Below are 16,992 nucleotides of genomic sequence, written 5' to 3'. Positions count from 1 at the left end.
CACGAATGGGGGCTCAAGGAAATGGCGTTTCTCATTCAACAAATGATTTTAGGGGTGATGGTTCAATGGGACTTCTCGGTTAGTGAGTAATGCCTGCATGCCTATCATGCTGCACTGGTACAGGGTTAGTATGAACACCAATCAATATTACAATAGTTGGCAATGCATTGGATGGGAGCTGTGCTATGTGTGTCAATGAATCTCAGCGCTTCATATTGACCCGATGTCGCTGCTCTGCTCAGCTCGACCAGGTTCAGTGGTGAATGTGATGGGGGTTTGCTCTAACGAATTCACTGGACCACTTGGTGATTGGTTTGTTCAGCAGGATTTGTTCCGTTTGTAGTAGAGCTTTGGCAAATATTCTAATGTGCAGAGCACTTTAAACATGATCACACACGCACACACAATATGGGTAAGACACAGCAGTGGATACAGAGGCAGACAGACAGAGAGTGACACAGATTTTACACCTATTTGTTAAAATGGGTAGCTGTGGTTTGTCTATATCAGGGATGGGCAACTCCAGACCTCAGGGGCCGGAGGAGTGGTGTCATGCTTTCCCCCCCATCTCTAGCAAACACAGCTGATTAAACTAATTTCATTCTAAACTGAAGATCATGATTAGTTGATTATTGGAGTCCAGTGTGTTAGCTGAGGCCGGGGCAAAAGTGTGACACCAATCGGGGCAAAAGTGTGACACCAATCAGTCCCCTGAGTACTAGAGTTGCCCATCCCTGGTCTAAATCAAATAGATTTCAAAACGATTGTGTGAAGCCTGCATTTCATGTGCTGACAACAACAATGAGAGATGGCACCAGCAGCACCAAATGCCATTGCCAGCAATCAAATAATCAAATTTTTGTCTGTTTCAGTTTCTCCTCTGTGGGATTTAAAGAACTGTATGGCTGAGGATAAAACAAATACACAGAGAGCTCCATGTAGAAGTTTAAGTACTTTTCTTCTAATATATCAGGAGTAGAGCTGATGGTGTGTTGAGAGAGAGAGATGACTCTGCTGTCCCTCTGTTGCCGATGTACTCTGAGGAGAAAGAGACTGATCAACAGGGTATAGAAGAGAGGGAAATGGGAGAAAGAGGGAGTGGAAGGGAGGTAGCCATGTGGGATAGTATAGTGTTGAGAGGTAGCCAGCAGTGAATCTTCAGCCCCAGAGAGTCCAGATGGTTCTGTTGAAAACAACAATGAAGTTCTATAATTCCAAAGCACCACCATCTCCTCATTCAACAATTCAACTTCCCATAATTAGGAAAAATGCTGTAGTCACATACTTTAGATTTTATTCTCAGCTCAACTTACAATAAGAAACTCAAGCAATTTCCTGTCCATTCATAATTAGTGAAAATGCCCAAGCTAGGCAAGGTAACTTTCAACTCGTATTACTTTCCCCCTACTCCATATGAGGAGAATGGGTAGGCGATGACGGTGCACATACATTTTGCTAGATATAGCTTGTAGCTTTATTGGCTCCGAGTGCAGTGTTCCAGAGAACAGCCATGTGCGGAGCGCTTTCCCTTAATGGTATAGTGGCATGTATTACATTCTGTCTGTGTATAGTACTGTATACTCCTGTGGAATCGCATGGCCGCCACTATTTTAATGTAATTTCTTGTCCTAGAGAGGAAATGCACCCTTAGGTTCCACCTCGTATGAATAGCAAAGTCTATTTATACATATTCATGAATTGGGTGTGGGAATTTCCATGTGGAGTTGATCATCAACAAATAAGGCACTGACAGCTATCAGTGTAGCTAGCTATCTTGCTAGCCTAGCCAGCTAATGTTATCTGTAGTTGCAGTTGTATTTTTTTTACTACACCGTATTCAAAAGATTAGCCAGCTGTCTCTATGGTTGGTTCTGGAGTTGGAAGCCTTCCGTAAATCCTAAGCATTGATTTAGGGAAGACTTTTCCACAGATGTAAACCACTGGCCAATCTTTGACGTCACCATCTATTGTTATTTCCAAGGCTTTGGCATCTTCCATAAATTGCGGCCGCGAATCCGCCATAAAATTGCTAGAAAGAGTAAGATGACGCTCCGGTAATTTGGATAACTATTGAAAGATAGCTGATATGCGTTTTTGTTTATTGTTATGACACTGTGCAACGTCTGGTAGGTAGGCAGGCTGCTGGCAGTCTTCGGCTGCGGTACAAGCAAAGCCAAGTCAACCCGTGCTCATGGTTCTCACAGGGGAAGTGAAATGATAGGCTACAATGACTTTGCTCATGATCATGTACGCCGCAGATGACATGAAACTATGAGTTCCTTGAATTTTATTTTGCACGTGCCTTTTAATTATCTGGATAGAAACTTGTGGTTCATAGCTAATGTTATACCATTCAAAGCAGCGTGTAGCGATGCAAAACTTTAGTGATCAAAAACATTCATCTTGGGACGACTGGGCGAGTGAGTTTGCTAAATGCTATCATATCACGCAATCATACTATTATATAAAATGGTAATGTGTGTGTGTGTGTGTATATATATATATATTTTTTTTTTTATATAGACAAGCTCAAAAATAAGTGAAAATGTGGTCCCCCCGAGTGATACGGAGGTTTAAGACACTGCATTGCAGTACTTGAGGCGTCACTACAGACACGTGTTCGATCCCAGGCTGTGTCAAGAGGCGGTGCACAATTGGACCAGCATCGTCCGGGTTAACTTCTCTGGGATATGTGGGACGGTAGCGTCCCACTTGGCCAAAAGCCAGAAAAAATGTAGCGCGCCAAATTCAAATATATTACTGTAAAAATCAATCTTTCATGAAATCACACATGAAAGACACCAAAGTAAAGCTACACATGTTGTGAATCCAGCCAATGTCTGATTTCAAAAAAGATTTACGGGGAAAGCACACCAAACAATTATGTTAGCTCAGTACATAGCCACAGAAAAACACAGCCATTTTCCCAGCAAAAGATAGTAGTCACAAAAAGCAGAAATAGAGATAAAATTAATCACTAACCTTTGATGATCTTCATCAGATGACGAAAAACTCGGACGAACTCGGACGAAAAATTCAAAAAGTTATATAACAGGTCGAATAAACTGGTCAAACTAAGTAGAAAATCAATCTTCAGGATGTTGTTATCATAACTATCCAATAATGTTCCAACCGGAGAATTCCTTCATGTCTCTAGAAGCAATGGAACGCAAGGCGATATCATGTGTAATGCGCATGACCAGGAACTGGCATTCTGCCAGACCACTGACTGAAACACCTCCCATCCGGCTCAACATCATAGCAGAGGCTTCATTCCACGTACTACAGACTGTTGACATCTAGTGGAAGGCGTAGGAAGTGCAAGCAGATCCATATCTTACAGGGAATTGAAAAGGCGATGAGTTGAACATCGACCAGCCTCAGAATTCTTACTTCCTGTTTGGAATATTTCTCAGGTTTTTGCCTGCCATATGAGTTCTGTTATACTCACAGACATCATTCAAACAGTTTTAGAAACTTCAGAGTGTTTTATATCCAATAGTAATAATAATATGCATATATTAGCATCTGGGGCAGAGTAGGAGGCAGTTCACTATGGGCACGCAATTCATCCAAAAGTGAAAATGCTGCCCCCTATCATAAAGAAGTTAAAGGAGGGTTTGGCCGGCCGGGATTTCCTTGTCCCATCGCGCTCTAGTGACTCCTTGTGGCAGGCCGGGCACCTGTAAGCTGATTTTGTTTGCCAGCTAGACTGTGTTTCCTCCGACACATTCCAGGTTAAGTGTCAAGAAGCATTGGGGCTTGGCAGGGTCGTGTTTCGAACGACGCATGGCTCTCGACCTTCGCCTCTCCCGAGTCTGTAGGGAAGTTGCAGCAATGGGTCAAGATTGTAACTACCAATTGGATATCATGAAATTGGGGAGAAAAAGTGGTGAAAGTACAAAAATAATTTAACAAATAAGTGAAAATTAACAAACTATCCAATATATTAGGATAATTTTCTTGTAAAAAAAAAAAAGGAAAAGTGGAGGTGCAAAAACATACATTTATACCCGGTATTTTAATGTGCTCCATGGCTCAAGGTGGCCAAGTGGACACACGGTTGTTTGGCTCATCAGTCGCAAAGAGGAATAACTTTGCAGCTGTTTCTGATTAATAAACAATGCCATGCTGGTGGAAGGTATCATTCAACAACAAAAACAGCCCTGAAACAAAACGTATGGTAAAAAATCATTTCTATATCATAGGAAAAGACACAGCATTCACATGGATTTGCACAAAGTGGGCAGTTCAGATTTGTCACTTCAAGCCCAAATATACAGTGGGGAGAACAAGTATTTGATACACTGCCGATTTTGCAGGTTTTCCTACTTACAAAGCATATAGAGGTCTGTAATTTTTATCATAGGTACACTTCAACTGTGAGAGACGGAATCTAAAACAAAAATCCAGAAAATCACATTGTATGATTTTTAAGTAATGAATTTGCATTTTATTGCATGACATAAGTATTTGATACATCAGAAAAGCAGAACTTAATATTTGGTACAGAAACCTTTGTTTGCAATTACAGAGATCATACGTTTCCTGTAGTTCTTGACCAGGTTTGCACACACTGCAGCAGGGATTTTGGCCCACTCCTCTATACAGACCATCTCCAGATCCTTCAGGTTTTGGGGCTGTCGCTGGGCAATACGGACTTTCAGCTCCCTCCAAAGATTTTCTATTGGGTTCAGGTCTGGAGACTGGCTAGGCCACTCCAGGACCTTGAGATGCTTCTTACGGAGCCACTCCTTAGTTGCCCTGGCTGTGTGTTTCGGGTCGTTGTCATGCTGGAAGACCCAGCCACGACCCATCTTCAATGCTCTTACTGAGGGAAGGAGGTTGTTGGCCAAGATCTCGCGATACATGGCCCCATCCATCCTCCCCTCAATACGGTGCAGTCGTCCTGTCCCCTTTGCAGAAAAGCATCCCCAAAGAATGATGTTTCCACCTCCATGCTTCACGGTTGGGATGGTGTTCTTGGGGTTGTACTCATCCTTCTTCTTCCTCCAAACACGGCGAGTGGAGTTTAGACCAAAAAGCTCTATTTTTGTCTCATCAGACCACATGACCTTCTCCCATTCCTCCTCTGGATCATCCAGATAGTCATTGGCAAACTTCAGACGGGCCTGGACATGCGCTGGCTTGAGCAGGGGGACCTTGCGTGCGCTGCAGGATTTTAATCCATGACGGCGTAGTGTGTTACTAATGAATTTCTTTGAGACTGTGGTCCCAGCTCTCTTCAGGTCATTGACCAGGTCCTGCCGTGTAGTTCTGGGCTCATCCCTCACCTTCCTCATGATCATTGATGCCCCACGAGGTGAGATCTTGCATGGAGCCCCAGACCGAGGGTGATTGACCGTCATCTTGAACTTCTTCCATTTTCTAATAATTGCGCCAACAGTTGTTGCCTTCTCACCAAGCTGCTGCCTATTGTGCTGTAGCACATCCCAGCCTTGTGCAGGTCTACAATTGTATCCCTGATGTCCTTACACAGCTCTCTGGTCTTGGCCATTGTGGAGAGGTTGGAGTCTGTTGGATTGAGTGTGTGGACAGGTGTCTTTTATACAGGTAACGAGTTCAAACTGGTGCAGTTAATACAGGTAATGAGTGGAGAACAGGAGGGCTTCTTAAAGAAAAACTAACAGGTCTGTGAGAGCCGGAATTTTTACTGGTTGGTAGGTGATCAAATACTTATGTCATGCAATAAAATGCAAATTAATTACTTAAAAATCATACAATGTGATTTTCTGGATTTTTGTTTTACATTCCGTCTCTCACAGTTGAAGTGTACCTATGATAAAAATTACAGACCTCTACATGCTTTGTAAGTAGGAAAACCTGCAAAATCGGCAGTGTATCAAATACTTGTTCTCCCCACTGTATCATACTTTGACTAAAACAAAGACTTATTGACTGAAATCGTTGTGCAACATCATGGGACAGCTCTGGCCTTTGTCTTTCAGCTCGAAAAAGTGAATTTCTACTGGTGTGGGCGTTTTAAAGAGTGACTGCAAATGGACAATGTTCTGTGTATGGCCAGAGACCCATTTAAGCTTCGGACTATGATGCAGGATAGCTATGTATACTGGTCTCTTAGGTACTAACTTAGTTTAAGTACTAACTCAATGAATTGTAATTCCATGTAAGATTGAGCCCCTCCTTCAAGAAGTGAGCACTATGTAATGGACGCATCCTCCTCACATCCAGTTCTTATATAGCAGTTTCTGTTACCTCTGCAAGGTTGAAATGAGTTAGACCAGCTTTGTCTTGAGTTCTCTGAAGTATCTAAAAAATGTGGAGCTTTATTCCAGCAAAGCTTGTGGCTACCCAGAGCTAGGTCTCAATCATTATGAGCATGGGGAAAACCTACATTGGCTAAATGTTTTTTTTTTTTTTTCAAAGTGTTTTGAAATAACCCTTTGCTTCTCCACAGTGGCACACTGGATAACATTTTCTCTCTGTGATGGAATGTCAATGTAATTGCATTGTATTATTTGCAGCACACTGTACAGCAATATTGTCAGGGATTTCTAGTTTATTGCTTGAATTCTTTAGTGCGTCTGGTATTGTTGGCATGTAGACCATGGGAACGACTTGAGCACAGCAGTGTGTTGATTTCTGACTGCTGGTATTGTTGGCATGTAGACCATGAGAATGACTTGAGCACAGCAGTGTGTTGATTTCTGACTGCTGGTATTGTTGGCATGTAGACCATGAGAATGACTTGAGCACAGCAGTGTGTTGATTTCTGACTGCTGGTATTGTTGGCATGTAGACCATGAGAATGACTTGAGCACAGCAGTGTGTTGATTTCTGACTGCTGGTATTGTTGGCATGTAGACCATGAGAACGACTTGAGCACAGCAGTGTGTTGATTTCTGACTGCTGGTATTGTACTGCATCTTTTCAATGTGATTATTATTATTTGACCCTGCTGGTCATTTATGAACATTTGAACATCTTGGCCATGTTCTGTTATAATCTCCACCCGGCACAGCCAGAAGAGGACTGGCCACCCCTCATAGCCTGGTTCCTCTAGGTTTCTTCCTAGGTTTTGGCCTTTCTAGGGAGTTTTTCCTATCCACCGTGCTTCTACACCTGCATTGCTTGCTGTTTGGGGTTTTAGGCTGGGTTTCTGTACAGCACTTTGAGATATCAGCTGATGTACGAAGGGCTATATAAATACATTTGATTTGATTTGAATGGGCTCTTCCCTATTCATACAGTGCAGTGCTCAGCGCTGCAGGTTCTCTGTAATATTACTTCTATAACTCACACTTAATCACTGACTGAATGAAGGAACCAGGCTAGTTTGTCATTTACGTTGTCGTATCATCCTTGATAAATTGCGTTTATTTTTTTTCTTCAATTAGATTGTTTAATAAATGTATTCACAATGAATTGATGAATATACTAATCAGTAGCCTCTTTGTTTTTCAGATCTGAATGTGACAGCTCCAAAATGGTCAGGTATGTACACTGTTACACATGATGTAAGGCAAGTATTCAGGTAACACTTGATTAACTCTGATGACCATCTCTCCCGTTCCCTCTCTCCCATTCCATCTCCCTCCACCACCCACCCATCTCTCTGAGTAGGTTCTGGTTCCAGATAACATATGATACCCTACAATCTCTAGTCTATAGCTGACCAGCTCTGTAATAAAACATACTAGCAGAGACATGAGTGATTATCCTGTCTGCTGATGATAGTAGCAGCCAGGCACTGATGAGGTGCCTCAGTGTCCACTAGTGGCCATTATGATGGGGAAAATTATGGGTTTGAGTGCAACCCAAGGTCACTCACTGTTGCATTGTCATTTCCTCATATAGTCTATCTGTCAGGAGATTTATATGGGAGTGTCTTAGGAGACTCAGTGAAGCCATGGAGTGGTTTAAAGCTAGAATAAGTATACATCATTGACGTGATGTGACTAGGGCTGGAAAACTTGACTGGCATGTCAAGTCGAAGTGCTTTGCTCCCCAGTCCCTAGTAGTGTTGGGAATTGCCAGGGACCTCACATTCGCACTGAGCTAAAGGGTAGATCTGCCGCTTTCAAGGAGTGGGACTCTAACCTGTAAGCTTAAGAAATAAGAAATCCCGCTATGCCCTCCGACGAACAATCAAAACAGGGAAAGTGTCAAGACAGGACTAAGATCGAATCATACTACGCCGGCTCTGACACTCGTCGGATGTGGCAGGGCTTGCAAACTATTACAGACTACAAAGGGAAGCACAGCTGAGAGCTGCCCAGGGACACGAGCCTACCAGACGAGCTACATAACTTCTATGCTCGCTTTGAGGCAAGTAACACTGAAATATGCATGAGAGCATCAGCTGTTCCGGATGACTCTGTGATCACGCTCTCCGCAGCCGATGTGAGTAAGACCTTTAAACAGGTCAATATTCACAAGGACCCTGGCCCATAAAGATTACCAGGACGTGTACTCTGAGCATGCGCTGACCAACTGGCAAGTGTCTTCACGGACATTTTCAACTTCTCCCTGTCCGAGTCTGTATTACCAACATGTTTCAAGCAGAACACCATAGTCCCTGTACCCAAGAACACTAAGGTAACCTGCCTAAATGACTACCGACCCGTAGCACTCACGTCTGTAGCCATGAAATGCTTTGAAATGCTTGTCATGGCTCACATCAACACCATTATCCCAGAAACCCTAGACCCTCTCCACACTGCCCTTTCCAACCTGGGCAAAAGGAACACCTATGTGAGAATGCTATTCATTGACTACAGCTCAGTGTTCAACACCGTAGTGCCCTCAAAGCTCATCACTAAGCTAAGGACCCTGGGACTAAACACCTCCCTCTGCAACTGGATCCTGGACTTCCTGACTGGCCGCCCCCAGGTGGTAAGGGTAGGTAGCAACACATCCGCAACGCTGATCCTCAACACGGGGGCCCTTCAGTGGTCCGTGCTCAGTTCCCTTGTTATACTCCCTGTTCACTCATGACTGCACGGCCAGGCACGACTCCAAGTTTGCAGACAACACAACAGTGGTAGGCCTGATCACCAACAACGATGAGACGGCCTATAGGGAGGAGGTCAGAGACCTGACCGTGTGTTGCAAGGACAACAACCTCTCCCTCAATGTGATCAAGACAGAGGAGATGATTGTGGAATACAGGAAAAGGAGGACCGAGCACACCCCCCCATTCTCATCGACTGGGCTGTAGTGGAGCAGGTTGAACGCTTCAAGTTCCTTGGCATCCACATCACCAACAAACTAACATGGTGCAAGCACAACAAGACAGTCATGAAGAGGGCACGACAAAACCTATTCCCCCTCAGCAGACTGAAAAGATTTGGCATGTGTCCTCTGATCCTCAAAAGGTTCTACAGCTGCACCATCGAGAGCATCCTGACGGGTTGCATCACTGCCTGGTATGGCAACTGCTCTGCCTCCAACCTCAAGGCACTACAGAGGGTAGAGGTCGACCGATTATGATTTTTCAACGCCGATACCGATTATTGGTGGACCAAAAAAGGGGAATACCGATTAATCGGACGATAAATAAAAAATAAAAAAATACTAATAAATAAATGAAACATGTTCAATTTGGTTTAAATAATGCAAAAACAAAGTGTTGGAGAACAAAGTAAAAGTGCAATATGTGCCATGTAAGAAAGCTAACATTTAAGTTCCTTGCTCAGAACATGAGAACATATGAAAGCTGGTGGTTCCTCTTAACATGGGTCTTCAATATTCCCAGGTAAGAAGTTTTAGGTTGTAGTTATTATAGGAATTATAGGACTATTTCTCTCTATACGATTTGTATTTCATATACCTTTGACTATTGGATGTTCTTATAGGCACTTTAGTATTGCCAGTGTAACAGTATAGCTTCCATCCCACTCCTCGCCGCTACCTGGGCTTGAACCAGGAACACATCAACAACAGCCACCCTCGAAGCAGCGTTACCCATGCTGAGCAAGGGGAACAACTACTCCAAGTCTCAGAGCGGGTGACGTTTGAAACGCTATTAGCGTGCACCCCGCTAACTAGCTAGCCATTTCACATCGGTTACACCAGCCTAATCTTGGGAGTTGATAGGCTTGAAGTCATAAACAGCGCAATGCTTGAAGCACAGCGAAGAGCTGCTGGCAAAACGCACGAAAGTGCTGTTTTGAATGAATGCTTACGAGCCTGTTGCTGCCTACCACCGCTCAGTCAGACTGCTCTATCAAATCATAGACTTAATTATAACATAATAACACACAGAAATACGAGCCTTAGGTCATTAATATGGTCAAATCCGGAAACTATCATCTCGAAAACAAACCGTTTATTCTTTCAGTGAAATACGGAACCGTTCCGTATTTAATCTAATGGGTGGCATCCATAACTCTAAATATTCCTGTTACATTGCACAACCTTCAATGTAATGTCATAGTTACGTAAAATTCTGGCAAACTAGTTCGCAACGAGCCAGGCGGCCCAAACTGTTGCATATACCCTGACTCTGCGTACCATGAAAGCAAGAGAAGTGACACAATTTCACCTGGTTAATATTGCCTTCTAACCTGGATTTCTTTTAGCTAAATATGCAGGTTTAAAAATATATACTTGTGTATTGATTTTAAGAAAGGCATTGATGTTTATGGTTAGGTACACGTTGGAGCAACGACAGTCCTGTTTCGCGAATGCGCATCGCATCGATTATATGCAACGCAGGACACGCTAGATAAACTAGTAATATCATCAACCATGTGTAGTTATACTAGTGATTATGATTGATTGTTTTTTACAAGATAAGTTTAATGCTAGCTAGCAACTTACCTTGGCTTCTTACTGCATTTGCGTAACAGGCAGGCTCCTCGTGGAGTGCAATGTAAAGCAGGTGGTTGGAGCGTTGGACTAGTTAATCGAAAGGTTGCAAGATTGAATCCCCGAGCTGACAAGGTAAAAATCTGTCGTTCTGCCCCTGAACAAGGCAGTTAACCCACCGTTCCTAGGCTGTCATTGAAAATAAGAATGTGTTCTTAACTGACTTGCCTAGTTAAATAAAGGTGTAAAAATATAAAAAAAATAGGCCAAATCGGTGTCCAAAAATAATTAATCGGCCATTCCGATTAATTGGTCGACCTCTAACAGAGGGTAGTGTGTACGGCCCATTACATCACCGGGGCCAAGCTTCCTGCCATCCAGGACCTCTGTACCAGGCGGTGTCAGAGGAAGGCCCTAAAAATTATCAAAGACTCCAGCCACCCTAGTCATAGACTCTTCTCTCTGCTACCGCACGGCAAGCGGTACCAGAGCGCCAAGCTTAGGTCCAAGAGGCTTCTAAACAGCTTCTACCCCCAAGCCATAAGACTCCTGAACATCTAGTCAAATGGGTACCCAGACTATTCACATTGCCCCCCCTCCCCTCTCCACACCACTGCCACTCTCTGTTGTCATCTATGCATAGTCACTTTAATTAACTCTACCTACATAAATGTGAATAGTCTGGGTAAAAAAATGTGATTTGACTTGTGGCTGTGTTATCTAGTGGACATCTGTTCAAGTGGCCAATGTAGAAATTGCTCTGTCATTTCTTTGTTGCTAAAATTCTACGCTGTTCGCTCAATGTCAGTTTGTGAGAAAACAAGCACGGAATAGTGTAGGGAATCATTGTACCATCTAAATCGCTGTGAAATATAAAACCGAAAGTAAAAGGCTCAAGAGTGAGTCTCCGCCATGTTACGGGGAAATGGGATGTGGCGGCAGGGAGATTTCGTTTTGAATGTAACCTAGTGCTGTTGCAATTCAACTAGCTTCCACATAGGGGAGAGATTCTGCGAAATTCTAGGTGTAGCACCTTTAAAAAGAAGATGGAGAACAAGCTATGAAGGAAAAATACTGGAGTTTTGGAGCAGGTACAGCCAACTGGCGCAAAAAGAATATTACGATATAGTCCAAACAATATGACACGATATATCATAAAAAATGATATCCTGATATGTAGCTGTGTCCATTCCCCCCCTTTACTAGTCCCTAGTAAATAAACCCTCTTGTCTCGAGCTCCTTGTCGCCATAGTATATGGATTTAATATCTTGGCTTATCAATAGTGCTGAGCGAATAATCAACATTTCGTGTTTATTTTTCCAGTTTTTAAACAACCAGTTGACTGACGTCTGTTCAATTGTTCGAATTCCAATTTGTTTGTTTTTTTGTGAGCCCATCGCGCCTTTTCTCAAGAGTGAAATCATATCATTCACAACATGAGAAAAATCAAGTCAAGAACTATGTGGGACGCTGGCCTGAAGGGAGTTGTAGTTTTCAGTAAGCAAATATTCAACATAGTTCAGCACAGAAACCTGGTAATTAACTACAATGACGATAATCCATTGCAGCGTTTTTTCCCCTGCTTGGACAGAGACGCCTTTGGGAGAACAACTCCCAATGTTAGGGGCGGAGACATGAGCATCTCGTCATTATATATAGATCCAATATAAACTATTTTATTCTGTATTATTTCCTTATTTTGTTATTGATCAATGTGGACCTGACAGAATCAGTGGAATATTTTCTATGTTTTGGCAATTAAATGAACTAGTTTTGGCTTTGGAATTTCCATTAAAACGCTCTAAAATAATTTTTATGTCATTATTTCATCAAATGAAAATAATCTAAATCAAAACTGATTTTTTTTTAAATGATCGAACCGACCTCAAAAAGCACTTATCACTCAGCACTAGTAATCCGCACATGTTCCTGTTAAGCAGATGGTGAATTACACTCTTACTCCTGCCTCTCAAGTTTTGTGTGTTCCTGGGTTTTCTGAGAATAGAGAGATCCCTAGAGCTGGGTCTGTGTAGTTGATATACAGTAGATTCAGGCCTTCTCTGTTCTTTCCGCCCCTGATCTTTGTTGTCCTCCGGCCTCTTGTGTTCTGTACTGGCTGTCCTTTCTTACTGAGTTGACGGGGAAGGAGAGGGTCTGAGCCCTGGAGGTTTCTGCCTGTCATTGTCGTGTGTGTGTGTGGGGTTGGGGGGGAGGGGGGGGCTCACCCACTGAGCAGCATCACTAGCAAAGCCAGTGTACTAACATTGCAGCATTTCTGCCAGGGACTCAAACTGTGAAACACAATAGACTGGGACCTCTATTCAATCAGTTAGTGGAACTGGCCCATAACCCATCCTGCTAATTAAGCCTTTATCCTCTCACATGAGTAGTGTCAATCACCATAACTACATTAGCAGCCTCTAGTTCCTCTACATTTCCAGTCTTCCAATAACAGTTATTATGCATCAACAGCTGCCACTGCTAATAAACTCCCCAGACAGACATACAATGCCTTCAGAAAGTATTCACACCCCTTGACTTATTACACATTTTGTTGTGTTACAGCCTGAATTCATAAGTTTACATTGTTTTTTCTCTCACCTATATACACACAATATCCCATAATGAGAAAGCGAAGAGAAAAAAATTGAAATCTTTGCACATTTATTGAAAATGCAATACAGATATCTCATTTAGATAAGTATTCACACCCCTGAGGCGATACAGATATCTCATTTAGATAAGTATTCACACCCCTGAGGCAATACAGATATCTCATTTAGATAAGTATTCACACCCCTGAGGCAATACAGATATCTCATTTAGATAAGTATTCACACCCCTGAGGCGATACAGATATCTCATTTAGATAAGTATTCACACCCCTGAGGCAATACAGATATCTCATTTAGATAAGTATTCACACCCCTGAGGCAATACAGATATCTCATTTAGATAAGTATTCACACCCCTGAGGCAATACTTTTTAGAAGCACCTTTGGCCGCAATTACAGCTGTGAGTCTTTCTGGGTAAGTCCCTAAGAGCTGTGTCTTTCTGGGTAAGTCCCTAAGAGCTGTGTCTTTCTGGGTAAGTCTCTAAGATCTTTCCACACCTGGTTGTGCAACATTAGTCTTGCCATGTTTTATTGTCAAATACATAGGTGCAGTGAAATGTGTAGTTTTACAGGGTCAGCCATAGTAGTACAGCGCCCCTGGAGCAAATGAGGGTTAAGTGCCTTACTCAAGGGCACATCGACACACCTTCTCTGTTCGGGTATTCGAACCAGCAATCTTTCGACCCAACTCTCTAACCTACTGGGCCAACACTCTAACTGCTAGGCTACCTGCCGCCCTGTACTGTACCGTACTGTAGGGAGGATGGGCATTTTGAAATAATTTCACTATTAAAATAATATGCAATTTTTTTTCCGGATATCCGTATAGTCGAAATTCATGTACATTTTTTTATTAAAAAATAAAATAAAAATTCAACTTGGGAACTGGCTTGCTTGACTTTGGTGCCGCTTGCTTGCAGCAGTGCGATGGGCAGTAGCCTGTGAGTTTTACACGGGAGGGAGAGAGCGAGAGCAACCATAGACTAGTTAGACAAACTTCCATAGGTCATCTATCATTCCACCTGGCTGTGCCTGCCTTGACTGCATCAAATCGATGTCAGGAAGCTAGCAAAGATAGCCAGCTATGTTAGCCAGCTAGCTAACGTTACCTAGGCTAAAATTAATTGAGGCCATTTTCGTGCGCTTCCCGTCCTTGTCTACAACAACTCCATTCAGATTAAACAATAGCCTACCTGATGGTTCAAATTTAACTAACTTAATTCCGTAATTGTAATTCCATTTTGCATTGATTATCTCCCACGTTGCTTGCTACACAAGGAGCCCCTGACTGTAGACCGTGCCACTTTGATTGGCAGAAAATAACAACAAACGTGTGAAACCCGTGTTGGCTACTACGGTATATATTTTTATGGGGGCACGTCATAAACACTACATTCTAAAGATTGTTGTTTTATTGAATTAATCATTTCACATGTCATGGTATATCCTTGTGTAGCATTGTCACATCATTTAATTTATCAAATTTAGACAAAGCCTTTTCATTGTTAAAAAATAACTATGATTCATTTTTTTATGAACCCCCACAAGTATTGGAATACGAACCTTCGTTCAGATTTTTGAATATGCACATCCCTACTGTACTGTATTGTGCTGTCCCAAACTTGTCTATGATTGGTTAAGATTTGGCCCGGCCAGGGTGGACTGACCAAATTTCAACTACTTTTCAACGTCCATGGACATCCGTTGTGGGTCGGTGCTCAGTGCAGTGTTGCCAGCTAATTTTCAGGGTAAGTTGCTAGAGGCAGGTTGATTTGTTGCTAAAAGTTGCTAAATGGCGTTGTGATGTCATTGCGTGATAACGTAAAACTGCATCATTACGTAGAATACACAATAACGTTACTCAAAGTGACTGGCCATCTCGGCAAAAAATATGATTTGACATTTGTTCAGGTACAGTCTCCCACTTTTCTGTACTTCTGGCTGTATAATTTGGATTGAGACATGTTGATTGATGTTGTAAGTTCTCTTCAAGATCAAACATTCGTGACCAACTATATTCATTGGGTTTGACTCGTCGAACCCGTGCTGCTGCTGCAGTCAGCCAACAATGATTTGCAATTTGCTGAATTTGCTGCTGGCCTGCTGCTTCCTGTGCACGAGCTGAGCGCCTGCTGCTGACGTCACTCACAATGCACTTTTGCAGGCAGGCACGTGTGTTGTGACTGAGTGTGTGACAGAACTTTTTTGTGTCATTTAGAGGGAAAATGCGTGCATTTTAGCGTTTGAGGCACACTTCCAGCACCAACAGAGATGGCCTCCTCGCTTCGCGTTCCTAGAAAACTATGAAGTATTTTGTTTTTTGTGTATTATTTCTTACATTGTTATCCCAGGAAATCTGAAGTTGTATTACATACAGCCGGGAGGAACTATTATGACCAGGAATACGACTTTCCCAAAGCGGATCCTCTGTTTGGTCCACCACCCAGGACAATGGATCGGATCCCAGCCGGCGACCCAAAACAATGGAGCCGCAGAAGGGGCAGACGGAGTGGTCTTCTGGTCAGGCTCCGTAGACGGGAACATCACGCACCGCTCCCGAGCATACTACTCGCCAATGTCCAGTCTCTTGACAACAAGGTAGACGAAATCCGAGCAAGGGTTGCCTTTCAGAGAGACATCAGAGATTGTAACGTTCTTTGTTTCACGGAAACATGGCTCACTCGGGATACATTATCAGAGTCGGTACAGCCACAAGGTTTCTTCACGCATCGCGCCGACAGAAACAAACATCTCTCTGGTAAGAAGAAGGGCGGGGGTGTATGCCTTATGATTAACGAGACGTGGTGGGATCATAACAACATACAGGAACTCAAGTCTTTTTGTTCACCTGACCTAGAATTCCTTACAATCAAATGCCGACCGCATTATCTACCAAGAGATTTCTCTTCGATTATAATCACAGTCGTGTATACCCCCCCCCCCCAAGCAGACACATCAACGGCCCTGAAAGAACTGCATTTATTGTAGCTGGGGATTTTAACAACGCTAATCTGAAAACAAGGCTCCCTACATTTTTATCAGCATATCGAATGCGTGACCCGGGCTGGCAAAACCCTGGATCATTGTTATTCTAACTTTTGCGAGGCATACAAAGCCCTCCCCCGCCCTCCTTTCAGCAAATCTGACCACGACTCCATTTTGTTGCTCCCAGCCTATAGACAGAAACTAAAACAGGAAACGCCCGTGCTCAGGTCTGTTCAACACTGGTCCGACCAATCGGATTCCACTCTTCAAGATTGCTTTGATCACGTGGACTGGGATATGTTCTGCATAGCGTCGGGCAATAACATTGATGAATACGCTGATTCGGTGAGCGAGTTTATTAGCAAGTGCATCGGTGATGTTGTACCCACAGCGACTATTCAAACCTTCCCCAACCAGAAATCATGGATTGATGTCAGCATTCACGCAAAACTGAAAGCGCGAACCACTGCTTTTAATCAGGGCAAGGCGACCGGAAACATGACCGAATACAAACAGTGTAGCTATTCCCTCCGCAAGGCAATCAAACAAGCTAAGCGTCATTATAGAGACAAAGTAGAGTCGCAATTCAATGGCCCA

At 43.0% G+C, this 16,992-nt stretch overlaps 1 protein-coding gene across 3 annotated transcripts in view; it reads left to right on the top strand.

The window, feature by feature from the left end:
- LOC139542811 (IQ motif and SEC7 domain-containing protein 1-like) overlaps nt 1–16,992 on the top strand; it is a 263,640-nt gene that overhangs the window by 47,004 nt on the left and 199,644 nt on the right. For all 3 annotated transcript variants that reach the window (XM_071348662.1, XM_071348664.1, XM_071348670.1), the window contains exon 2: nt 7,447–7,476. In XM_071348662.1, the coding sequence (XP_071204763.1) occupies nt 7,447–7,476 (30 nt within the window). The remainder of the gene's footprint in view (nt 1–7,446; nt 7,477–16,992) is intronic.

Source organism: Salvelinus alpinus, chromosome 17 (assembly GCF_045679555.1).
Source record: "Salvelinus alpinus chromosome 17, SLU_Salpinus.1, whole genome shotgun sequence".
NCBI lineage: Eukaryota > Metazoa > Chordata > Actinopteri > Salmoniformes > Salmonidae > Salvelinus > Salvelinus alpinus.
Note: the sequence above shows the minus strand (reverse complement) of the source record. Positions and strands in the feature narration are given on the sequence as shown.